Below are 25,127 nucleotides of genomic sequence, written 5' to 3' on the forward strand. Positions count from 1 at the left end.
CCTCTCTCTCTCCCTCCCCCTTTTTAATAAACATTTATGGCTATTTTCTGTGTTTATATGTCTGACCCGCCGCGTGCGTGTCCTCCCGCTGATGGGAGGCTGTAGCCACTTGCTTGGGTGCCGGACCCTAGAGCCGGCGCCCGGCACTGCTGGGACCCGCTGGAGTTTGTGCGGGGCAGGGGGACCTCAGGTATATATATTTTTTTAATATTTATTTATTTATTATATATACAATATTCTGTCTGTATGCCTGAAGGCCAGAAGAGGGTGCCAGACCTCTTTACAGATGGTTGTGAGCCACCATGTGGTTGCTGGGAATTGAACTCAGGACCTTTGGAAGAGCAGGCAATGCTCTTAACCACTGAGCCATCTCTCCAGCCCTCAGGTATATTTTTAATAACAAATGGTGCCGTGACTCGGATGATTCGCCCGCCCCGGACTTCCACCTGGGGCCGGAGTTCCAGCTTTCGGCGCCGTCTGGGACTCAGCTCCCTCCCGGGGCAGAATCAGGACCTGAGTACGACCACGTGTTCCATTTGCCTGGATGCAGCTCCTCCAAACAACAAATCAACTAATCGTGAGTGTCCCCATCTCGGCCAGCTTAACCATCTCTTTTAACCCAAGGGATTGACTGTTGAGCTCCCGGCAACCCTTCACGGTTTTTAGGGATGGGGGGACCTCCAACCGCGGGTTTTCAGGGCCTCGGTTGTTCCCTTCGCTGGCATTCAATCCGGCTTGTCTCCTGTGCTAAGCCTGTGCCTGAGACGGCTGGCCTTAGGCAGCCCCTCAGCCCACCCGTTCCTTTAGGCCCGGGGCCTCCAGTCTTTCTCTTTTTCTTTTTTCATTCTTTTTCTTCCTTCTTTTCGGTGTAACTGCTGCTACGGTGCAGCACGCCGCTACCGTGCGGCCTGACCTAGGCTGGATCCCTCTTGCCCGCGAGTCAATTCAGCTAGGTTATAGCCCGCTCCCCTATGGAATCGGACGCCTTTTCATAGGGCCCGGGGGTTCGTGCCATCTGCATCTCGCCTTAACAGGGAGCCGTTCTCGTTGTAGGCTTGAGGTGCCACAGTTTTTGCGGGTGTTTGCACCGCCTCGATCATGGGAGCCAAGCCATCCAGACCTATCACTCTGGCCTCATGCTTTAATGCCTTCCCTCTCTCTGCCTTTTTACAAATGTAAATCTCACCTGCTGAGAGCCAGTGTGGTCAAGCTCAGACCCAACTTTCCACGAATTCTATACTATAGTTATACCTGATAAACAGCCCTCAACTGCTCAGAGATCTGGGGAATGTGATATTTAAGTATTTAATTATTAAAAACGTTTCACAACAACAAAAAAGAGACAGGTTAGCTCCTAGCAGCAGCTCTCTGCTCCCTCCAAAGAAGTCAGAAGACAGACACACGCAGAACAACGTCCTTCTGCATTTAGCTTCAACTGCAGAGCGCTGACCATTGGGCAAAACTGCCTTTCGTCTAAAGTAAAGACCTCTAGACGTGGACGGAATTACTGGAATCGACAGCCTCGCTGCTCAGGTCAAGGTAGGCCTGTCTTCCTACAGATTTCTTAGCCCACAGGATTCTGGAGCCTGGCAGGCCCTGCGCTAAACAGCAGAGTTCAAGTGCAACCTTCAGTGACCATGGAGGACCCAAAAAGAGTAGCTCTGGGTGCCAACCAAGTAAGTTCTCTGTCATTTTTTAATCAATAACTCAAGTAAAATCTTATCCTTCTCAAAGATCTCTGACAGTTTGACAGCTGAGAGGTTTTGCAAGGTGACCTCACCAAACAAATTTCAAACCAAATTTATCTCTTATGCTACAGTCATTATATGTCTAAAACTTCTGTTTTCACAAACCCAAGGAGTTCTCGTGAGTTCCAGGGAGCCAAATTAAAGAATCCATCTTAAACAGGTCAGATACCCCCTCAATCCCCTGGTCCTAAAATTTTTTTTCCCTTAATTTAACTTTGTTCTTTGTTCTGCCAATACCTTAAACAGGGTAAGAGATACCAGACATTTCCATGCCACAGACATGGGTCAAAAGCAAAGAGACCAGCTATGCCAGGATGTTCCCAGCACCCAGCCTTCTCTCGTGCCCCCCCCAAAGACGACGCCCACAATCAGCCGGAAGCAGTCTTGAGAATTCGCCGCCCCAATTCCTTCAAACTGGAGTGTCTAATTTGCTTTTTATTAAAAGCAAGATGTGGGAATGTTATTCTTTCTGTCCCTGCCCTAGCCACGCCCACTCCTTTTAACTTCTGACCTCCGCCCTGCCATCGCTCTCTTTCTGTTTCCTCTCCCGGTGTACACACGGAGCTCTGCCTCTCTCCTCCTCTTTCTCCCTTCTTCTCTTTCTCCTCCCTTTCTCTCTCTCTCTCTCTCTCTCTCTCTCTCTCCCTCCCCCTTTTTAATAAACATTTATGGCTATTTTCTGTGTTTATATGTCTGACCCGCCGCGTGTGTGCCCTCCCGCTGATGGGAGGCTGTAGCCGCTTGCTTGGGTGCCGGACCCTAGAGCCGGCGCCCGGCACTGCTGGGACCCGCCGGAGTTTGTGCGGGGCAGGGGGACCTCAGGTATATTTTTTTTAATAACAATAGTCAAGCCGGGCGGCGGTGGCGCACGCCTTTAATCCCAGCACTCGGGAGGCAGAGGCAGGCGGATCTCTGTGAGTTCAAGACCAGCCTGGTCTATAAGAGCTAGTTCCAGGACAGGCTCCAAAAGCCACAGAGAAACCCTGTCTCGAAAAACAAAAAAAAAAAAAAAACAAAAACAATAGTCAAGTGGCAATACACATTAATAGAAATGGGTTAATCAAGATGTGAGAGTTAGCCAGTAAGAGGCTAGAGCCAAGGGGCCAGGCAGTGTTTAAATGAATACAATTTGTGTGCTGTTATTTCAGGTGTAAAACTAGCCATGCGGGAGCAGGGTGGGATGAAAAAAAACAGACCTGCTCGCCTCATCACTACAAATAAGGAATCTGGGTTAATTTAAAATGTAAGAGCTAGCTAGTAATAAGTCTGAGCTATTGGTTGAGCATGTATAAGTAATATTAAGTCTCAGTGTTGTTTATTTGGGAAACTGCTACCAGGACAAGAAAACTCTGCCTACACTCCATGTTTGTTTGTTTGTTTTTCAAGACAAGGTCTCACTGTATAGCCCTGGATGTTCTGGAACTCTCTTTATAGATCAGACTGGCCTTGAACTCACAGAGAACCTCCTGTCTCTACCTCCCATGTGTTGGGGTATTAAAGATGTGCACCACCATGCCCAACTCATTTTTTCTTACATTCTCCATAAGTAGAAAAGCATTTGACAAATCTCAACACTTCTTATGCAGAGAGCAATCAGGACAGAAGAGAATGCTCTCCCTACAAATGGTATCTCTGTCCCTAAAGATGAAAGACTGAGAGAAAAACAAGAGAGCCACCCTGGCTACCCTGGTCAATATTTTACTGGAGGAACCAGCTATGCAGTGAAGGAGAAGTAAAGCATCTAGATCTAAAGAGAAGGCAAACTTATTTACAGATGATATCACACTGTATAAGAAAAATCCTGAAGAATTACACACACACACACATACATAAATCAAACATACATACATAGACCACACATGTGCATACACACACATTCCACACACAAACACAACACATACACACACACTATCCATACACACATACACATATATACAAACCACACACACGTACATAGACACACATACATATATGACACACAAACTACACACACCACACATATATACACAAACCATGCACACAAATACATACAAGTCACACATGTATATATAGAAATCACACATACATACATATACATATGATACCCCACCTCTTTAAAACTGATTAGAGAGTTTAGTAAAGGGAACCTATATAAAAGAGCCATATGCAAAATTCAATTTTATTTCAATATACTAGTAACCATCTGAAAATAAAATTCAGAAAAATTTCATCCACAATCATAATATCTAGAAGAATAAATACCAGACAGGTCTGGGAAACTGACCATCTGGACTCATGCTTGCATGGCCCATGCTTTATGGACCGAGCCATCTCCCCAGCCCCCATGAACCTCTGAACTACACATCTGTACTGGGTAAATGGCATGCATCTTGGAAGGACGTGAAGGCAAGAGAGTGATCACTTCAAAACCTGCTGATGGGGTAGGGGCGGGGGTCTCACCCTGACACACTGTTTAATTCTGTTTAAGATTTTCTGTAACATAAGCCAGGAGGTGGTGGCACACACCTTTAATCCCAGCACTTGGGAGGCAGAGGCAGGAGGATTTCTGTGAGTTCAAGGTCAGCCTGGTCTACAAAGTGAGTTCCAGGACAAATAAGGCTACACAGAAAAACCCTGTCTCAAAAAATTAAAGGTGGGTGGGAAGAGAGTGAGGGGAGAGGGGAAGAGATAGAGATTTTTTTTCATACAAAATTAAAACACAGTTGCCCCGTGACCCGAGGGAGGGCAGCGAACGCTACAAACACAGCTATGTTATGCATGCTTAAGCCAGTCCCCCTTGGAGGAGTTGTCATCTTGTCCCTTGTGCAGAGCGGCACTGTTTGTGAAAAGTGAGAGTTGGATCTGACCTGGTGAATAACGCATCACGGACAGCTGCTCGTTTCCGTCGGTGTGGACGGTGACCAAGTCCTTTGTTTCCGTGTCGAACACAAACCACCTGTGGTAAACGTGAGACACACAGTGAGGTATCTGTAAAAACACAAGGCTGTCCCAATGCAGGGCGTTGCAAACGCGCTCAGCTCTTACTCGAGGAAATTCCCCCCCTCCATGCCAGCCTTCCCTTGGGAAAGGAGCAACACACTGACAACCACCAGAAACCCTTCAGAACTTAGCACAGAAGCCTCTCTTGAGATCTTGTTTGCTCTGCCTTGGGCAGGAAGTCCAGCAAAAGCTGGCACCAGGGCCTGTGGTCAGAGGTGCAGCAGAGAGTCATGAGCATGAGGTGGCTGCCCCAGAACTCCGGCCCAGGATGAGGATGAGGTGGGGGACTCCAGAGTGTGGGTAGAGAGTTGAGGGGTACAACAGTTCGACCCCCAATGCTCCCCACTATGCCAGGATTAATCAGTGCTTCTCCTAAGGCCAGGGAGCAGGAAACAAGGTGCGTTAAGCATCAGAGTGATGGAGTTCCCAGGCCCTTGGCTGTGGTCTGGCTGCTGTGGTTTCAGACCTGGATGACAGATGCAGAGATCCTGCCGTCCTGTCTATGTTCGGGATCTAACTATCTGGGTACCCAGGGGGCCTTCAGGAAACCTGTATATTGCTTTTAGCTGAGTATTTGGTCCTGGGACCAAAGATGTGGGAGGAGGAGACAGAGTGTAGGATTAGGTCGCAGGTGTCATCTATTTCATCCTAGGATACTTCAATTCTGAACGTTGTCACCTCCCTGTCAGTAGGTAAGTGATGGCGATGTCTGCCGGTGGAATTAAAACTCTGATGTCTCAAAGAGGGTCCCTGTGTGTGTGGGGGGGGGGGCGGGGGGGAGGGGGTTGGTTTATACACATGTAGTACCAGGAATGGCCAGCAGAGGGTGCCAGACTCCCCCTGGAGATGGAGTTACAGATGGCCGTGAGCTGCCTGATGTGGGTTTTAACTGTTGAACCATCTCTCCAGTCCCTTCCCTGCAAGCATTCTGCAGAAGGACTCTTAAGACACCTTTGCTATGACGTGTGAGTAGTTTTCTTTATAAACCCACAGGTATAAAAACAAAATCAGAGTAGTATGCTTTTAGGAAAGGACGATGGGCGGGAACATCTAAGACTATACAGCTGGGGCTATAACAGACTCAGTCTTCCTCATGCAGGGTTTTGCTCTCAATGATTTTGTCCTTTTCAACCACAGGCTTGAAAACATTGAATGGAAAATTTCGGAAAAAGAATCGTAAGTTTTACATTGTATCTGTTCTGAGGACACTATTTGCTTCATTTCTTCTCTGTGAGGAACCCAATCATTTTATTCCATCATTGGGGGAGGGTGAGTTCATCAAAACTAGACCCTTTGAGACAAAACCATGTGCACAGAACCTCTACAGTCTCAACAGACCCATCTGATTATTGGTCACTGTCGTTCACCGCTCACGTGAGTCACATTACGCCGTGAAGTTTTATCACGGGCGTGGATGAGAGGAAAGAGCTAGGTTACACGAGGTTCTGTAACAACATCTTTAGACATCCAGCAGGGGTCTTGGACCACATCCCTGAGGGCAGACTGCTCTACTGAGTCAAACAAAACGGAAACACAGCCAAACCCTGCCAAACAATAATACCAGCCACAGCCATCACTGGCTAGCCAGCTCAGCAGATGTCCCTGTGTACATGGTTCTTTCAGTCCACCGGTGTTGGTGGCTTTACCATAACGTACAGATCAAAAAGACAGTCAGAGAGTTTATACAAGTGGCCCATAGTTGCACTGATGCTCATAGGGAAGCCAGGGAGTGAGCACAGATCTACTGCCTAGAGTGTCAGAGGAGCTGGGAGAGGAAGCTGAATTGGACGCGAGGCCCAGGATCTGGGCACTTTTGAAAGCTTCTCTAGCTGGGAAAGCAGGCTTCGCTCCTCAGTTTTCTTGCCCATTTCTGCCACAGGCTCTGGATCAGTGGTTCTCAAGCTTCCTAATGCTGTGATCCTTTAGTACAGTTCCTCAGGTTGTGGCGACCCCAACCATAAAATTATTCTGTTGCTACTTTATAAGTGCAATATTGCTGCTGTTATGAGTAATAATGTAAATATCTGTATCTTCCAAAGAGTTCAGGGGTCGCGGCCCCCAGGTTGAGAACCACTACTCTCGGGCAGGCTCCCAGGAGCTCTCTGGAGTTAGAGGCAGATGGAATAGGGTGGGGGGGTGGAGCTGGGGAGGAAACACGCAAACAGACCCATGGCTTTCCTCAAGGTTTCAAATGGGAAGGGCTCAGTTTCACTTTTTGAGTTTTGACTTAATTCTCAGTAAATGAACAGAAAAGATGCCGCCAAAGCTGGCCTGCACCTGCCAGGCCTCTGGGGAGGCTGAGACGTCCAGCTGCTCTCCCAGACTCTGACAGCACAGGCTGTGGGAGGGGTGGGGTGGGGTGGGGGCGGAGCTTACCTCCCAGTCAGTGTCCCGACCGCAACCACAGACCCTGAAGGATGAAAACCAGAAGACTGAGCTGGATCCTAAAATATTTTAAAGGAAGTGTAAATAGACAGCCAGACACAGCAGGTCAGCACAAAACCCACCCGTGCAGTTCGCTTCCCTGGCTACCCTGCTCTGTAAAGCCTCCTTGCTCCCTGGAGGAAATGCGCTGAGATTCAGGTCAGACTGCAACCGCAGTGCAGGCCTGTCCTGGCCGAATCTCTCTGTGGTCTTATAGTCTGTCCTATCCACAGGAGTCACAAAAGGCAGACAGATAAATGCTCTTCTTCTGGGCCATAGCTGGTGTGTCTCACTGACCCCCCGGGCTCAGTGGAAAGTTGGTCAAATAGTGGGTGCCATCTGTCTGGGTACACCACCACCACCACCACCACCAGGGCAGGAGTGGACATCGGAGGCACAGAGGTGCTACCAGATCAACTGAAACCACAGAGCAGACAGACTCGATACCAGTCACACCACCTTCAGCTGATTCCAAAAGCGGCCATCCTCACTAAACTGGTGCTGCTGATACTGCAAACAGAACTCGGGGTCCCTTGGCCTGCTCCCCGACAAGCTGTTTCTATAAAACAGCTCTCCTGAACCACACAACTCTTTTCATAAGGCTAAGGGTTCTTTATCCATCGGGGATGGTGGGCAGAGGGTCGAGGACACTGCAGGGCTGTGGGTTCCAGCCCTGGTCCAAAAGTTATGTTAGGCCAGAGCAATTAGTTAATTGCCTCGTGAGGGCAGAGTGGTGGGGTGTCAGGGTTTTCAGTTGGTGGCCATGCTCACGGGACTGCAGGAGAGCTGCCCTCCCTCGATGCAGTGGGAATGCCTACCCTTCAGACCCTCAACCCTGGGGCTCAGCTGGGGCAGTGAGCAGCACCCTGTGACAGTCCAGACCCAGGCCCAGGCCCTTGCAAATACCAGCAGCTTTGCAGGAATAAATGCACAATCCCGGGCACTGCAAGAAGGCCGTTTCCTTATATGGGTGTGTGAGTTACCAGGAGACAAGTAACCTATGGAGGCTGCCTGTGTTTCACTACAGTGTGATAGAACACAGCCTGGGTTTAGGAGTCAGTCAGAGCTGGGCAACTTGCCACTTATTATTATTATTATTGTAAGTGTTTTGTCTGCATGTATATAAGTGCACCCTGATGCCCCCAGAGGCCAGATCAAGGCATTAAATCCCCTGGCACTGGAGTTCCAGATGGTTGTGAGTGGGCCTGTGGGGGCTGGGAACTGAACACAGTCCTCTGCAGAGCAGGATGTACACTTAAACACGGAGCCATCCCCCACTTACTAACTTAGTGACCTTGACAAGCAACTCAGCCTCTCTGTTCCCCACTTTCCTAGTGAACAGTCAGAGCAAAACTAAAATTCTTCAACCCGCAGAAGAGCTGTAAGAAGGAAGGATGATACGACACATTCACAGCCTGACGAGCCACCAGCACAGGCATGCCAGTCTGGTCTCCGCTGGGGAAGGGACGGGAGACTCTGATAAGAAATCTGCGTTTCCCCTGCAAAGTTCAATACAAGTGCTTTATCTCGGCCACCAAACTCCACAGAGGGGTAAGTGACACCATGTCCTCAGTGTAGCTCACAGCTCTGTTAGATATGTCATCACAGAACACGGGCTCTTCACCAGGCTTCCTCAGCACCTGGGTCAGCTAAAGCCCCTCTCAGGAATTCTGATCACCTGCTTGGAAATGCTAACTTGCTGTTGAGGAAGCTCAATGGTGAAGCAGAATGATATGGGTGAGAACACTGGAGGTATCCTTAAAAAGAAGGTGATTATTAAAAGGTAAAACATTGCTCTTAAACAACTCCTTATCACTGTTAATTTCATGCACAAATCCATCCCAGGTGAGTTTTTATAAGGAAACCAGAAAGGGAGCGTGCACGTTTACCTCTATGATTTTGTCCCAGACAGGCCGGTGACCAACAGCATCCCAGAGAGTGGCATGCTTGTCATGTCCACAGGTCAAGAACTGAGGTTTGGAGGCATGGATGGCCAGCCCCCAGAGTTCATCAGTGTGACCCTACAAAAGAGCCAAGACACAGGGACTCTGAGATCCCACGGACACAGAGGAGCCAACATCAGGTCTGAAAGATCGTCTCATCAGCTTCTTCCTCCCCAGCTTAATCAAGACACAAAACGCAGCTCTGAAGTAGGTCATCCCACTGGGAAACTCCGGGGCCAGCCGCCCTTCCCATGCTCACAGACATCTGCATTAATGGCAGGGTGTAAGAGTTTGGCATTTGCCAAGCTGACAATACCTGAGTGATGGGTGTGAAGTCCCCTGACAAAGTGCCTTGCAGGACAAAGTTTCTAGTTGTGCCTATCAAGATGACATTGCCCTTGCCCTCAGCCACTGTCCGTATCGGGCCAAACTGCTCAGGAATCTGTATGGTAAAAAGTAACATGGAAACAAAGATTTAAGATTTCATACAATTGACCTTTTTTTTTCCCTTGAGAGGTTTCACTGTGTAGTTCAGGCTGGCCTTGAATTTATTATGCAACCCAGACTGGCCTCAAACTCAAGGTAATCTTCCTGATTCAGTCTCTCCCAAGAGCCAGGATTACAGACGTGCACCAGCATTTTTTTTTTTTTTTTTGGTTTTTCGAGACAGGGTTTCTCTGTGGTTTTGGAGCCTGTCCTGGAACTAGCTCTTGTAGACCAGGCTGGTCTCGAACTCACAGAGATCCGCCTGCCTCTGCCTCCCGAGTGCTGGGATTAAAGGCGTGCGCCACCACCGCCCGGCTTGCACCAGCATTTATCTCAGGCATTAAAAATATGTGTAATGCTGGGCAGTCGTAGCGCACACCTTTAATCCCAGCACTCAGGAGGCAGAGGCAGGCAGGTCTCTGTGAGTTTGAGGTCAGCCTGGTCTCTGTAGAGTTCCAGGACAGGCTCCAAAAAGCTACAGAGAAACCCTGTCTCTAAAAGCAAAAAGACAAACAAACAAACAAAAAAAATATTTGTGATGCCCAGTAGTAGTGGCGACACATGCCTTTAATCCCAACACTCAGGGAAGCAGAGGCAAGAGGATCTCTGAGTTCGAATCCAGCCTAGTCTACAGAGTGAGTTCCAGGACAGCCAAAACTCCATAGAGAAAGTCTGTCTCAAAAACAAACAAACAAAAATTGTGTTGCATGTTAACTTTTAATGACAGTTTTATATATATGTGCCCAGAAGAGAAACTCAGTTGTATGGATATCACAGTTAGCTGTTGAGCAAGTGATCAAAACTCTAAACCTGTGTGTTTGTGTGTGTGTGTGTGTGTGTGTGTGTGTGTGTGTGTGTGTGTGTGAGAGAGAGAGAGAGAGAGAGAGAGAGAGAGAGAGAGCGCATATGTGTGTTTGCCTATTAGTGGTGTTAGAGGTGGACCTGGGACTTCTTGTATCTAGGCAAGTACTTTACTTTTTAAACTATAAACATTTTAACTATCTTAAATGAATCAGCAAAGATACAGTCTTAGCAGGGCATCAGGGCACCATGACCTTTAATACAACCCTGGGGAGGCAGAGGCAAACAGATCTCTGCGGGTTTGAAACCAGCCTGGTCTAGATAGTGAGTTCTAGGCCAGCCAGGGCTACATAGAAAGACTCTGTTTCAAAAACAGAGTAGGCGAGGGGGGATATGATTGGCTAATCTATTCTTTACTAGTTAGGCCTCCTGCCTCAGAAGCTGATAAAACTAGAGACTTGTAAGAGTTCCAAAAACCTCCTTTAACTTCAAAATGGCCCTAGAGGAGTGTCATTGTGCATGCTGGTAAGTATACAGGGGGACAGGGAGACATTCGGGATGCACCTGCTAAGAACGGTTCACTCTGCTAAAGTGAAGGGTGTTCTCTTGCTATAGTAAGAATGCGGGGGTAGCTGGGCCCAGGGGCTGTCATGAGGCACCCAGGCCTGGCGTGGTGAGGAGCAGACTGCCCGGCACACAGTCTGTACCTGTGGGCTGTATCTGCAGAGGCCTAAGGCAATGGCTGAGCTGGTGGAGTGGAGTGTGCCTGGACTCCTGGCACATGAGAGGCTGAGAAGGAACAGCTAGGGGTCAGAGGCTAGCCTGGCCTACAGAGTGAGATTCTATGTCAAAGAAGCTTGGGAGACAGCTCAGCTGGTTCTCAGGGACCAGAGTTTGTTTCTGTAGCCCAGGTAAAAGCCAGCTGTGATAGCAAGGAATCCCAGCACTGAGAAGATAGAAGTGGATAAATCCCAGATGAGTGGGCAAGCGCCACAGCTCGGTGAGATGCTGTCTCAAAGAATAAAGTGGATGGCTATTGAAGAATGGCACCAAAAGTTGACACCTAGCCTCCCCATTCACATACACACACACACACACACACACACACACACACACAATTCAAATCTAAAGCTTTTTTTTTTTTTAAAGAAAAGTTATAAAGAAGGGAAGGGATGACATTCTGTGAAGTGGAAGAGCTGCGTGGTGAGAGATGTCTTCTGAGATGCCAGAATTGGTTCCAGTACCTTCTTTACAGTTTAAAATAAGAACGCCCAGAATGTCCATGACTAGCAATGCACGGCACATCCCCTCAAATGCTGATTGAATCTTACTACAAACAACTCATGCTTTTATTTTGGTGCGGGTGCTATCGGATTGAACTCAGCATGTGTGATGTCTTGTCCTGGTGCCTCAGCTTTACTGTCCTCTGAGATGGGACAGCATGAGTGTGAGCAAGAACTTCAAATGCCAGAAGATGGTGGTAACTTATCTACACTGAGGCACAGTGACGATCGAAGGGAAAGAAAGCAGGAACAGAAAAACCAATGTCAAGGAAAGCGACCCCCAATGAAGAACTTGAAACAAAGAATTTGAAGGAAAGACCTAGAAAGGCAGTGTCTAACTCAGACACATAGTGACGTCTGTGCAGAACTGGTCTTCACAAACTGGGTTGCTGAAGATTTTTTAGGCATATCTAAACTCCTTTGTCCAGAAGACTTGGAGTCCAGAACATGCTGGTGACTGTCAAGCATGGTTCTTTAATGGTGAACACTGACAGAGTAACACTGAGGATGGAACCACACCCAACCGTTCAGTAAGACAGACAAGCACTGAGCTTCTCAGAATAATGTGGTGATCCTGTTCCCACAGGTCTCAGTCTGATCCCAGGACTCAGAGTTCTGTAAAACTTTAGGGCACTGCTCAACTAAGGAACAGGAATTAAACTAGATGACTTACCCAGGTCTTCTTGTAATGGTCTGTCTTGTCCCTCCCCCTGATCTTCAGCATCCAGCCTGAGTCCCTTCCTTCTCTCTCTCTCTCTCTCTCTCAGCTTCTGTCTCTCCCTTCTCCCCACTTCTCCCCTTCCCCCTCTGTCTCTGACTCTGTCTCTCTCTGCCTTTCTCTCTGCTCTTCTCCCCTTCCCTTCCATAATCCACTAAATAAATAACCAACCTCACTCTGCATGGTGTGCCTATCTGTCTCTGTCTCTCATCATCTATGCAACTTCCTGCCTGGGACCTGGTTGTCTTCGTGGCCTGCCTTGATCTTGGGACCCGCTGCCCACTGCCCGCTGCAGCTGGGGGACCTGCGGTGTGGTCTCATGGCCCGCTGCCCACTGCCTCCACTTGGGGACCTGCAGCATTTTACTTAAACCATTACACTTTTAAATTTCCTTGCAGTGATAAGTTGGGCAAGCCTGTCCAAAGATGTGTTCTTAGATCTTAGCAAATCTCCAAATGAATTAGTTGTTGTGGGAAATGCTCTTGTACACTGTAAAGATTTGTCACTTGTATTGGTTTAATGAAATGCTGATTTGCCAACAGTCAGGCAGGAAGTTTAGGCAGGGCAACCAGACTAAGAGAATTCTGGGAAGAGAATAGATACAGATGCAGTCATCAGCCAGATGCAGAGGAAGCAAGATAAGAATGCTGTACTGAGGAAAGGTACCAAGCCACATGGCTAAACACAGACAAGAATTATATGTTATTTTAAGTTGTAAGAGCTAGTTAATAATAAGCCTGAGCTAATAGACCAAACAGTTTATAATTAAAATAAGCCTTTGTGTGTTTCAATGGGACTAAATAGCTGTAGGACCAGGCAGGACAGAAACTTCTACAAACAGCCACCAAACATTTGGCAAGAATTTCCACATAAAGCCTGAGAAAGCTTTAAGAAAAAAGGATTCTAGACAGACAAGAACAGAGTTAAGCTGTAACCATCTTTTCTCTGGTAGGCTCTGTTTGCTGGCAGCAAGCAGAGGTATGGCTCCTTTAAGAAGGATCTCCTGACTCAGCAATAGCAGCAAAAACCTTGCAGCTCCTTTAACAGCCTCTGCCACCAAACACTTAAATGCTGTTTCTGTGCAGCCAGCATCAGGCTTCTTGGTAATAGCATGAACCTAGAAACTCTACAGAGTTGTGGCAAAAAATATGGCTACTGCCAGTACCCCTGCCATGAAGCTAGATTCTCGAAAAGCTAAGGAATGAAGTAGAGCCAGCCACCAAAGCCACAGCTTTAACCCTAGCCATATCCCTTAGCAGATTAAAGACTCGTGTGCTCAGGAAAAGAAAGAGATATAGTAAAGACAGATTCAGATTTAAAAAAAAACACCTCTAAATAGTTTAATGTTTTTAAAAATATATGTAGGCTTGGAAGAGAAAAGAAAAAGGATAAAGTCCTTTTAAAAACAATAGAGTAGTTGGGTGTGGTGGTGCACACCTTTAATCCCAGCATGGGAGGCAAAGGCATTATAACATAATGAGTAACTTGCCAGTTGACAACACACAGTCTCACCTCATTTGTTATTTACAAAATGCTTTCTCACATAATAATATACCTATTCACATATTCTTTCTTTCCTTTCATTCAAAGATTTGCTAAGTTTATTATATATATGAATGTTTGTCTGCCTGTATGCATGTGTACCACATGTGTGTAGCACCCACGGAAGACAAAAGAGGATGCCAGATTCTCTCGATTCTCTCAGACTAGAGCTACCGATGGTTGTGAGTGGCCACACAGATATTGAGAATTTAACCTAGGTCCTCTGCAAGAGTAGTAAGTGCTCTTAACCTCTGAGCCATCTGTCCAGTCCTCTTCATTTCTCCACCTCCTTTTTGTTTTGTTTTGTTGTTGTATGTTTTGAGGCAGGGTCTTTCTACATAGTCCTGGCTGTCTTGGAACTCTCTACGTAGATCATCAGGTTTGCCTCAAACTCACAGAAGTTTGCCTCTGCATTTGGAGTGTTGAGTCTTACTGAGATGTACTGTGAGAGACCACAGTTTTGACTCTGTTCCATCTTGACAAAAGGTCAGAGAGTTCAAACCCTTTCTTGTTTCACAAGAACAAATAACAGGATGTTTGGACAAAGGTGTGGCCACTGGGCGCTTTGCTCCTCAAAGGCCAGATGTGATGTTTGACTTAGGGTGTGGTTACGAGGTTATTTTTGAGATATAAGGAAGTAATTAAGCTTGCTTGTTCCTTGTATCATGGTAAGGAAGTCTTTTGCTCCCCCCTTTTGCTAGGGGTATATAGGGGCTATGAGAAATAAATATGGGCTGTTACAGTGTTCACTGGAAGCCCTCCCGACTCTATCTTCTGTCTCTTGTCTATTTCTTTCCTTCATCCTCACTCCCCTTTTCAGGTACGTGTGAACAGGTCGGACAGTCCTGACAATATACATGGCAAATAAAAACTATACATCTTTAAAGTATTCCATGATGTTTTGACATATATATCCAAACTCAGAAGGCTGAAACAAGAATATCCCTGAGTTTGAGGCTAGCCTATGCTACACATGAGCTTAAGGTTATCCTATCCTAGACTATGTAGCAAGACTCTGTATATATATAAAAAAAAACTCACCAAGGTCAAGTCCTTCATGAGCATCTGGAGATACCAGCTGGGAAAAAGACACAAGCTAGAACCCTGAATGCAGATCTCCAACACCCATATAAAAAGCCAGGCACAGCTGTGCACACCTATGGCTCCAGCACCGGGTACAGGTGGAGGCAGGAGGATGGCTGGGGCTTGCTGGCTGCCAACCTGGCTCCACTGAGAGACTCTGTCTCAAGGACTTAAGGCGGAGAGTTATAGAGCACACACCTGACATCGTTTGGCTTCAACAATTATGTGCATGGGCGTGCATTCACACATATTATATATATATATATATATCACATTCTTTCACATAAAAATATATAAATAAAGGTATACTATCAAATAATCACAGAAAGGGAATGTGGTGATATTTTGTTTGTGCTGTAGCAAATGAAGCCTGCCTGAAGATAAGAGTGCTGAGCTAGCCACGCTACTTACTCATGAAGGCCAGGGCCAGGCGGTGGTGGCACACATCTCTAATCTCAGCACTCAGGGAGACAGAGGCAGATGGACAAGTTCAAGGCCACCCTGGGCTACACAAGATTGAATCAGTATAAAAGAGAAACGGAGCCAAGCGGTGGTTCACACATTTAATCCCAGCACTAGGCAGGTGGAGATGAGAAGTGATATGGTTGGATGGGGAAAGGAATATAAGGCAGGAGGAAACAGGAGCTCAGGATTCAGTCTGAGGTTTTGTAGAGACAGAATATCCTATTCCGTCAGAGGAGTTTGTAGCAGTAAGAACTAGTGGTGGCTGCTCTGCTTCTCTGACCTTTCAGCTTTCACCCCCTAATATCTGACTCCAGGTTTTTATTATTAAGACCAATTAGAATTCGCGCTACAAGGGAAGGGACTGTTAATGAAAGCCTTTCTCTACCAAGTAACCATGAACCACAACTTCAGACTACCCCAAACAGTGCCACAGACATGGCGAGTGTGACTCAGAAGCTGGAGAAATCGACAAGCCTTTGCATGCTAGGGAAGGAGTGCTGCCCTTCACACTGATACCAGTTTTGCAGCCCGCCTGCTCCTAACCTGAACTAGAGGGAGAAACCTCAGCGGGGCTGAGGATGCCAGGGGTCTCGCTTTGGCTCCCATGGGAAGACAGTCTGCTTTCTGGTTCTTAGGTGGTGAAATGAACTGCAAAGGACCGGAAATGTGGGAAAGTGTGCGGGCCCTCAGCTGAGAGCCATGGACAAATCAGGCGCCAATGTACCTGGTTCACAGTGATGCTATATGCAAGCAGCATATGGGGACTGGAAAAAAGAGAAAGGGTCCCTTGGAAAATGAAGATTGTTTCTATTAAAACAATGTTCAAAACAGGAAGCATTGAGTAGTCAGAAATTTTATGTGTACATAAACTGCCTCTATAATTTTCCTAAGATTACCCCCCCCATAAAATTCATCTAATTTATTTTTTCAAAGCACTGAGTTGAAGATTCCAAACCATAAGCAGATGCATCAGGTGAACAGGTCCAGGGTCCACACTGGGGTTTACCTCCGTCTTGTGAAGTTTTTGATAGTTTCCATTCCAGGAAATGAGCTTCCGGTCTTTCCCTCCTCCTGACACCAGCGTGCCGTCTCTCAACATACAAAGTGCAAAAATGCCACCCTCGTGGGCCCCTTGAACTGCATAGCTTATCCGATTTGTACCTAAACACACCAGGAAAAGCACCATTAATGGAGAGCGTAGCAAAAGGCTAGCCTCTGGCCATTGCTAGTCCATTTCAGTTTGTTTTAAAGGTCTTATGATAGGTTATGGCGTTATGTTAATACATTCCTAGCAACGACTCAGAGTTTTGACCTTCTCGGAGTCCAGCATGCGTGAACCGGATCGCCTGTAACTGAGGAAAGCACGTGTCGTGGGAGCTGTGTGGCAAGGAACATGGCCTCTGCATGTGTTCTCTCGTTTCTCCCTAGTGGGCTGTTTCCTTCATGCCCACTTGTAGAATGGGGTTACGGCTTACCCTGCAGGGCTGTTCTAAGGGTCAAAAGAGCACTGTCTACAGTAGATACCAAAAAAAATCACCTTGCCATTTTGAAATTATATTGGGAGGCATATCTTCCCCTTCATTTCCAGGCCCAACTCTGAGACCCTGGAGGAAGTGGGGGGTGTCTTCCTGAATCTAGAAAACGCTTGTGAATTCTCATTGGCCTTAGCTGGCACCTCTTCTCCCTTCTCTAACTGTAAGTGACGCTCTCCTTTCTCTAACTGCAGGGATTCAGATCTGACCTGTGCACAAGTGTCTCGCTTAAATTGGTGTCTACAGCACTCCAGCAACGTCTGTCAGGTGCTCTGTGGATCAGAAAAGTTACCCACATAGGTCACAGCTCTATAGCTGTTAATAACGTCTGGGTTATATTTGCTGTTAGCTCTCTCAGCAACGTGATTAACTCCACACAGTATCCTGACCTTAAAAAGTCTTTTACAACAGTATATGCAAAGCCAACAACTCTTAGTGTTCCCCAGTTTTCTTCCAGCCTAACTTTATAGTTTCACTAAAATCACACACACGAGCACACCTATGTAACTTGGAACTTAGTGGTCATCCTGTATGTCACAACAACAGCTCCTTTCTATGAACATCACCTCCAATGCCTTAGTTACAGCACCACTGAACCATCCAATGGCTTTAGGAGAACTGCTTGTTACCTTTTCCCCACACCAAGATGTTGCCACTTGAATCTCCAGTAATGGTGTCCCCATTTTCGGAAAATGTCACGCAAAGGACAAACTTTGGCTTCTCTTGTTTCTGTGAAATGTAGCAAGCATGCACAGACATATCATTTACTGAAGACATCCTTTTATTTGTGCTAATAAAGCTAGGACCCCATCAAGCCCAGCTGGATGGTGCCAGCCAGATTATTGCTCTAAGAGAAAGGAGTTTCTGGCAACCCTAAATGTCTGTGGAATCCTAAAGCTGCAGACAGTTCAAGCACGGTGGCAGTAAGGGGGGCATGAGGGATGGGGGACAGAGCACAGACAATCCCCAACACCATTAGCAAAGCCAGGGTGCTGGTCCCTGGGAACAGGTCTTTGCCTCAGGCTCACTGGAGCTAGCTGCCCCATCTGGAGGTCCTGACTTCTCTTCCCATTTTATAACCAGGGAGCTTTTCAAGACACAGAGGATTTCTCAGCAGACTGGGGAACACCAAGGGAGCATAGCTTTCTCTACACTCATATCTGTCACTAAAACAAACACTAAGGAACTTTCTCGATGCTCCCTTAACACCCACCCAGTCCCTCTCACGTGTCACGCAGGAAAACTGAGAGAAAAAGTACAGTTTACCTCAAACAACCCTTGCTTCTTGTTAAGGGAGTTTCCTTCTAGGGTCCAAAAGTACAGATGTGACTTCCCACAGGTGACTATGATGTTGGTGTCTGTGGGGTGGAAATCCACAGCAAAGACCGCTTCATTCGAACACTTTAAGAAAAAAGAACACAGAGAATCAAACACCATCAGCCTCGAGAAGGGTACTGGGCCTCTCAAGCCCCACTGACTTCACTTCGCATGGTTATTCTGGCTGGTGCCTCTTTCCCCCTTTGTCTTCTGCCCTATGGCTGGTAGCCCCAGGAAGTGCTGGGAAGGCTGAGCAGGGGTATGTCCCCTTGGGTGGTGACATACAGATGTACCACCCCTTCCCTCTCCTCAGTGACTAGGATCTCTAGGGAGGACCCAGGACTCCACACAGCCTATGGCTGCCTTATCCTGGCTCACTATGGCTGCCGTGATTCCCCAGGAGTTCCTCAGTTTGGGGTCTCTTGAGGTGGTTCTCCGACAGCCACATCAGCCCCTCTCAACCCTACTCCTACTTCCAGGACAGGCGTCCCGGTCCACAGTGTCTGGCCCTGACTGTTGCTTCTATGTAATTGTTCAGTTCTATGGGCATGATCCAGTGCCCCTGGCTGCTTCTAACCTGGCACACAGGACAAACACCACACATCCCTGCTGCAACAGTGGACGACAGGGAAGGTCAGGTCTGGACACACATCTGGTTAGAATACAGGTCTGCACCCCAGACACAAGGCAGGGAGCTCGGCAGCTAACGGTGTCTGAGAGCAACTTCCCGTAAGGTACTGAGGCAGTCTGAGCAAGCCTACCGCTGTCCAAGGAGGGCTGAATGATGTTTTCTCTAGGGTTAGGTTAGCTGAGGCACAGATGCCAAGAGGAGAAACGAGAAGTCTGTTCTGTAAAAATAGGAGTCGAGGGGTGCTCTTGACAGAAGAAAAACTTGAGAGCTACAGAAAGGTCAACTCAACATTCTGGGCAGTTGATTAGAGTCCTGACTTCTGGGGTGCTGGCACCCTTCTCTCCTGTAGCCCTAGAGCCTGGCAGGGACTGAGCATACCCCAGTTCTCATCCACCTCACAGGGGCAGCCCGGCACACACTGGGCACCCAGGCTTGTTGACTGAACGAAAGTGAGCAAACAGTGGCTGAATGAATTGAAATTAGGGTTCTCACTAGGAAATAAGTATGAAAAAAAAATCTATAGACCCTGGAAGGCAGGATATGCCCTGGTGGATCTACAGCGGGGCCTCATGAGAGAAGAGAGCTGAAGGAAAGGACTGTCCCCGAGGGTGGGCGGGGCGGTCATGGAGCCTGCTGGCTGTGCAGGCAGTGCCCTGCGGGACGTGGCTTAGCTGCAATGAATGGTTTGAGCAAGACCTTTACATCCGCCAGTCTCTCTTCTTTCTGCCAGTCCCACACCGATAGCACATGGTCGTTGGAGTCGTCCACGGCACAGAGATGACTTCCTCCGTTCTGCCAAGAAAAAGTATACACAGGGAGACGGCATGTGAGAATTAAGTGGGATGAACATGATTTTTAAAAATCAACTTTTTTGCTTTTTGTTTTTCAAGACAGAGTTTCTCTGTGTAGCTTTGGAGCCTGTTCTGGAACTCACTCTGTAGACCAGGCTGGCTTCAAATTCAACAGAGATCTGCCTGTCTCTGCCTCCCCAGTGCTGGGATTAAAGGCGTGTGCCACCACCACCCAGCTATTAATTTTACTTTTAATAGAGTTTGTTGCTGAGATGGGTAATGGGATCGGAAGGTAAAAGCTAACTGCACAAACACGAGGAGCCAAGTTTGATCCCCAGTACCCAAAGCTGGGTTGTGATGGCATGTGCACTTGTAATGGCAACATTGGGGGAGGCAGAGGCAGGTGGATCCTTAGAGCTTGCTGCTAGCCACCCTGGCTGAACCAGAGAGCCCCCGGTCTCCGTGAGAGACGCTGCCTCAAAGACAAGGTGGGCAGCAAGTGAGGAACACCAGGTGAGGCTGACTTCTGGCCCCTGCATGCACACATCTGCATGCTTGCCCCCACCATGTACAGCTGCACACACATCACCCCCAACACACAGAAAGGGTCCATTATATCCCCGATGAAGACAGCACACTCACTGTCTCTGAAGCCTGCTTTCCTGGCTAGACACATGGCTGCTGTAGGATTAAATGCAGGGCAAAACACGAGGGGGCTAAACAAACAGGAGTGTTTGATGTGTGTGGACGATGGATGTGAATGCAAGCCTCCAAACTGAAGTACATCAAGTACGGGTCTGCTGGACCAGCATGCCTTGAGAAAGGCTAGAAGCCATGTGGCTAAAGATGCTTGCTTAGAAACATGCCCTGTATACTTTCATACTTACAGATTTTGAGAACGCGATGCAGGTGACAGCCCGGTCAAAGAAGCCTATGCCAATGACATGCAGAGTGTTCAGTGTCACAGAATCCCAGATGCGCACGTGTGGTGGCAGTTGCTGTTGGAAACGATACAGTCATCGTTTGTGATTATCAGTTAATTTCTTTATTTTGGAACCCTAAAATTATTTTGGCAGTGACTTCAACTTTGTCAAACAAAAAGTCTTTTTCTGCATTTGAGGAGTGCACCTGGGAACTGAAGTATTCCCCCTGGCTGAAGGAGGCGCTGGGTTGTGTGGACAGCTGAGGCGTCAGGAGAAGGCTACCAAGCTTTAAACTTTGACTAAGCCAGCCTCTGGCAACCGTACCAGAGTAACTGACGCCCCCTTTGTATATTTGCATTTCTCTAAATTTTAGAAATGACATTTCACCAAAGATAGCATCATAGTGCAACCAGCAGATTCGTCATCATGAAAGGGTACGGGAATTGTGCTTAACATCTAGGCAGGTTTTAGGTGAGCCCTGTTCTAGTTCAGCCTTGTCTCCAGGTAGTTGGGCACCATGTACCATTATGTGGCTTATCTGGGTTTCCCTGCAGGTCAAAAATCAGCTCAGATAACTGTAACTTTCTCTCTGGTTCTACAGTCCAGATTCAACTCAGATGACAGAAATGGAAATACACTTCCGTGCCACTAGAGGGCAGAATAAAGAGCTTGTTTCTTTTCTTTTTCTTTTTTATAACATGAAGGACTGCTCCATTTTTGTGAGTTCACATAAAAGTCTGGCTTCTGTTACTTCGCTCTTCACGAGTGTAGGATGCTGATGAAAACCAGCATGAAATGGATGGCTAAAACTCGCTATTATGAAAACATCTCAGATGAGGTCACGTTCATGGTTTCTGGTCGAATGTATGTTGATAAAGCTGAAGCTTCCCATTGTGATTGATTTTAGGCAATATGTCACACCAGGACAAGGTGTACAAACAGGGGCTGAAGAAGCTGCAAGAGTTTTGAATAAAACATGACAAACCCACATGGAAGCCAGCTTGGAAGTGTCTGAGCTGCCTGGCCCCACTCACTCCCTCAACTCCTTCTAGCAGCTTCTATAATGAGCACAAGGCACCAACTCTGCCTGCGGAGGAAATGATCGGTGGGCGCTCGCTCACAGCCAAGAGCTTCCCATAACACATGGTTACTTACATATGGGATTTTAACTCTGCTTATTGGATTAATTCTTTTCACGCTTATCACGTATGCAGATAAGAATTTCAAGAACTGATTCTTTGGCAAGACAATGCTGTTTTTAACATGTTGTTGGTATTGTTTGTTCTCTCTCTCTCTTTCTCTTTTTTTCTCTCTCTCTGTTTGATTTTTTTGAGACATGGTTTCTTTGGGTTAACTGCCCTGGCTGTCCTGGAACTCGCTCTGTAGACCAGGCTGGCCTCAAACTCACAAAGATCTGCCTGCCTCTGCCTCCCAAGTGCTGGGATTAAAGGTATATGCCACCATAACCAGTGATAATGCTATTTAAAAATCTGTTGAAATTAAGGTGAGCTCAGGGGTAAGGGGCTTAAGGTCACAATGACACATTCAATTTGCATAAGGAGGACCCAGAAGTTCCCAGATGCTGTAACTACATGTAACCAGATAGATTCATCAGCAAAAATGTTTCTGGGAAGTTGTTGCTGGGTCCTCACACAAACCAGGAAGACAATTAAAAAAATCTCACCTTTCCATCCTTAGACGTGCCTGCAACTTGTCCTGTTGCTATGGTGACCCTGTCGGGATGGACTGCTAGGCTACAACAAAGATATTTATCAGACACCTCCACCACAAAGTTGAGTTTTACTTCTCTTTCATTAACTACAATCTTCCAAAAGTTTAAACACAAGAACCCATACTGCCCCCCTTCCTACAGACTTACCAGAACTCCCCAAACAGTCCAACAACCTTAGACAGGAGGGGCTGTTTTATTATTTATCAGAATCCTCTTATTTCCTCTTGGGAACTTCCAAACTTAAGGAAAGGCATCCTTTGTCGGGAAAATACCACTTCAGTCTCAGAACAACTGCCTTAGGCCACACCCTTTCTTACAAGGCATTTCTGAGTGTGTTCATTTCTATCAATAGGATCACTAGCCAAGGATCCAGGATGAGCACAGATCCATCTACCCATCCAATTGCTCCAAGGTCTTCCCTAAGCTATAAAATGAACTATAGGCATATCAGACTGAGCCTAATGTACACAACAAAGTACACTTTCCTTTATCTAAAACTAAAGACCCAATTTGAAGCCCTTTACATTTGATATGCTAGGAAAGCTTCCTGGAGATTTTTTCCCCTCTGATATCTGGTCAGGCGGAAGTGCAGTGAGGACAAAGAGCAGCAGGAATCTGGCAGCAGAGCCAGGGAGCCCAACGTGGAGAACAGAAAGAATAGCTACACACGCTTTGCCCAGTCTGGTCTCAGAGCCCCCACCCCCTTTCGGCTAAGGCTAGCTCACCTCTGCTCTGACAGCCTGTTTGTGAGGACTCACCACTTGACATCATCATTGTGGCCCGCGTAGTGTCTCTGCAGCTGCTCCTCCACGTTGTAAAGCACCACCACCGATGCGATGAAGTACACTGTCTCCCCCGTCGGGAGCAAGTACAGGTTATTGCGACAGTCTCGCCCCCGGTACCCATAGCTTAGTGGAAGTCAAGGAGAAAGCAGCTTGCCTTTAAGAGCTGGTAAGCCAGCGCTTTATCCCACAGGCATATAAATGCTGCGTAATGATTCCTGCCAGTTTCACCAACTTAAACAAGATCGACGGGAAATGTGCAGAGCGTGGGGGTGCACGTTTTCAATTCTAATTGGATCTCTGTGAGTTCCAGGCCTGCTGGGGCTGCAGAGTGAGACCCTGTCTCAAACAGAACAAAACGAAATACACTCTGTACCTAGTAGACCTTCATACCTACGTGCCTGAAATTAAGTTAACAGTGGTCAGTAAAAATATGAACACATCATCTTGCAGTGCTGGGGACTGAACCCAGGCCCTTTCCTGTGCTAGGTAAATGCTCTACTAATACACTTGAGACATGTGACCATTGTGTAGCCCAGGCTGGCTTCAACTCTGATCTTCTTGCCTCAGCTTCCCTGGCTCTGGGATTACTGATATGTCTTGCTACATGGCACGCCTGGTGAAAACACGTAGTTTTTACAGCATGAAGATTTGTTTGATTTTTAGAAGCTATAAATCTAAGTCTGCTTATACTGTCTGTAATCTAGGAGCTAAATCTTTTCATTAAAAATGACTTTAAGCCGGGCAGTGGTGGCACACGCCTTTAATCCCAGCACTCAGGAGGCAGAGGCAGGCGGATCTCTGTGAGTTGGAGGCCAGCCTGGTCTACAAGAGCTTGTTCTGGGACAGGCTCCAAAAGCTACAGAGAAATCTTGTCTCAAAAAAACAAATAAAACAAAACCCAAACAAACAAACAAGGAAACATTCTTTGAGTAGCGTTTTCTGGATTAAATTTAATAAACTGATTTACTTAAAGAAGAGGCAGATCCCACACATGACATGCGCCAAAACAGATTGCCAAGCAACAGCTAATCCTTTGAGTTCCACGAATGTGATTCCATAATCTCAACTACTAAGTTCTTGTCAATGAAGGCAGGGCAGCATCAACTGACATCAAGAATCTGTCTTCAGAGTGTGACATTAGTCAGTCAGCAGATAATCACCATGTGTTTGAGTGTAAGGCCTTTGCAGGGGGCAAGCGGCTGCTGCAGCCTTCCCCCAGTGAAAATGAGTCGACCACACTGAGTGGTAGAAACAGATCAGCAGCTCTTGTGGGCGGTGGTAGCACATGCCCACAACCCCACTCTCATTCAGGAGAGTGAGGCAGAAGGATTGCTGTGAGTTAAAGGCTTCTTAGTAAGACACTGTCTCAAAAATCAAGAGCAACAAATGGTCTCATCATGATCACTAGAGTCCTAAATTTTACCTAATTTTGATTATTTTCACAAAGCTTGTTTCTCTGTGTCTGTCTAAATAACTGTTCTTTTAGACTGAACATGCGGTATCCCCTGGCCCCCAAACCATTCATCTATACAATGATCATTTCCATATTGTCTTTTCAGGAAGACAGTGGGTGAGCATTTGAACAGGAACCACGATTGTGAGAACTTGCTCAGGAATTGCTTCTCCTACGTGGCCACATTTAAAAACTTGATTTTTTTTTAACTGTAAAATATTTAACTTTTATGAATCTTCTACCACTAGACTTCCAGAAGTCACCCACGACAATCTGGTCAGCAAATAAAGGATACACCCATTCCAGCTTCAGCCGCTTCGTTGGCAGCTCGGCTTTTGCTTCCAAACTGTAAGAATCCACTTGGTCTTTGGGCATGTACATGGTGACGGGGCGGCCTCGGAGAAACATTTTTACATATCCCTCTTCTACAAAAACAATGAAGTGTCAGTGACATATCTCGGCCCCTGAAAGCAAATGCCACACACTGGCTA

At 47.0% G+C, this 25,127-nt stretch overlaps 1 protein-coding gene across 4 annotated transcripts in view; it reads right to left on the minus strand.

Moving 5' to 3' along the window:
• The window catches only part of Eml1 (EMAP like 1), a 168,434-nt gene that overhangs the window by 9,584 nt on the left and 133,723 nt on the right, over positions 1 to 25,127 (minus strand). For all 4 annotated transcript variants that reach the window (XM_041633159.1, XM_041633161.1, XM_041633160.1 and 1 more), the window contains 12 exons: positions 24,932 to 25,061; positions 23,157 to 23,306; positions 22,351 to 22,420; positions 20,631 to 20,741; positions 19,649 to 19,744; positions 18,271 to 18,405; positions 17,634 to 17,733; positions 16,479 to 16,633; positions 9,411 to 9,536; positions 9,041 to 9,172; positions 7,104 to 7,171; positions 4,595 to 4,683 (listed from right to left, as the gene is read on the minus strand). In XM_041633159.1, the coding sequence (XP_041489093.1) occupies positions 4,595 to 4,683; positions 7,104 to 7,171; positions 9,041 to 9,172; positions 9,411 to 9,536; positions 16,479 to 16,633; positions 17,634 to 17,733; positions 18,271 to 18,405; positions 19,649 to 19,744; positions 20,631 to 20,741; positions 22,351 to 22,420; positions 23,157 to 23,306; positions 24,932 to 25,061 (1,362 nt within the window). The remainder of the gene's footprint in view (positions 1 to 4,594; positions 4,684 to 7,103; positions 7,172 to 9,040; positions 9,173 to 9,410; positions 9,537 to 16,478; positions 16,634 to 17,633; positions 17,734 to 18,270; positions 18,406 to 19,648; positions 19,745 to 20,630; positions 20,742 to 22,350; positions 22,421 to 23,156; positions 23,307 to 24,931; positions 25,062 to 25,127) is intronic.

This window comes from Microtus oregoni, unplaced genomic scaffold (genome assembly GCF_018167655.1).
Source record: "Microtus oregoni isolate MIOR12 unplaced genomic scaffold, Mior012 000043F_ref0000047, whole genome shotgun sequence".
Lineage (NCBI taxonomy): Eukaryota > Metazoa > Chordata > Mammalia > Rodentia > Cricetidae > Microtus > Microtus oregoni.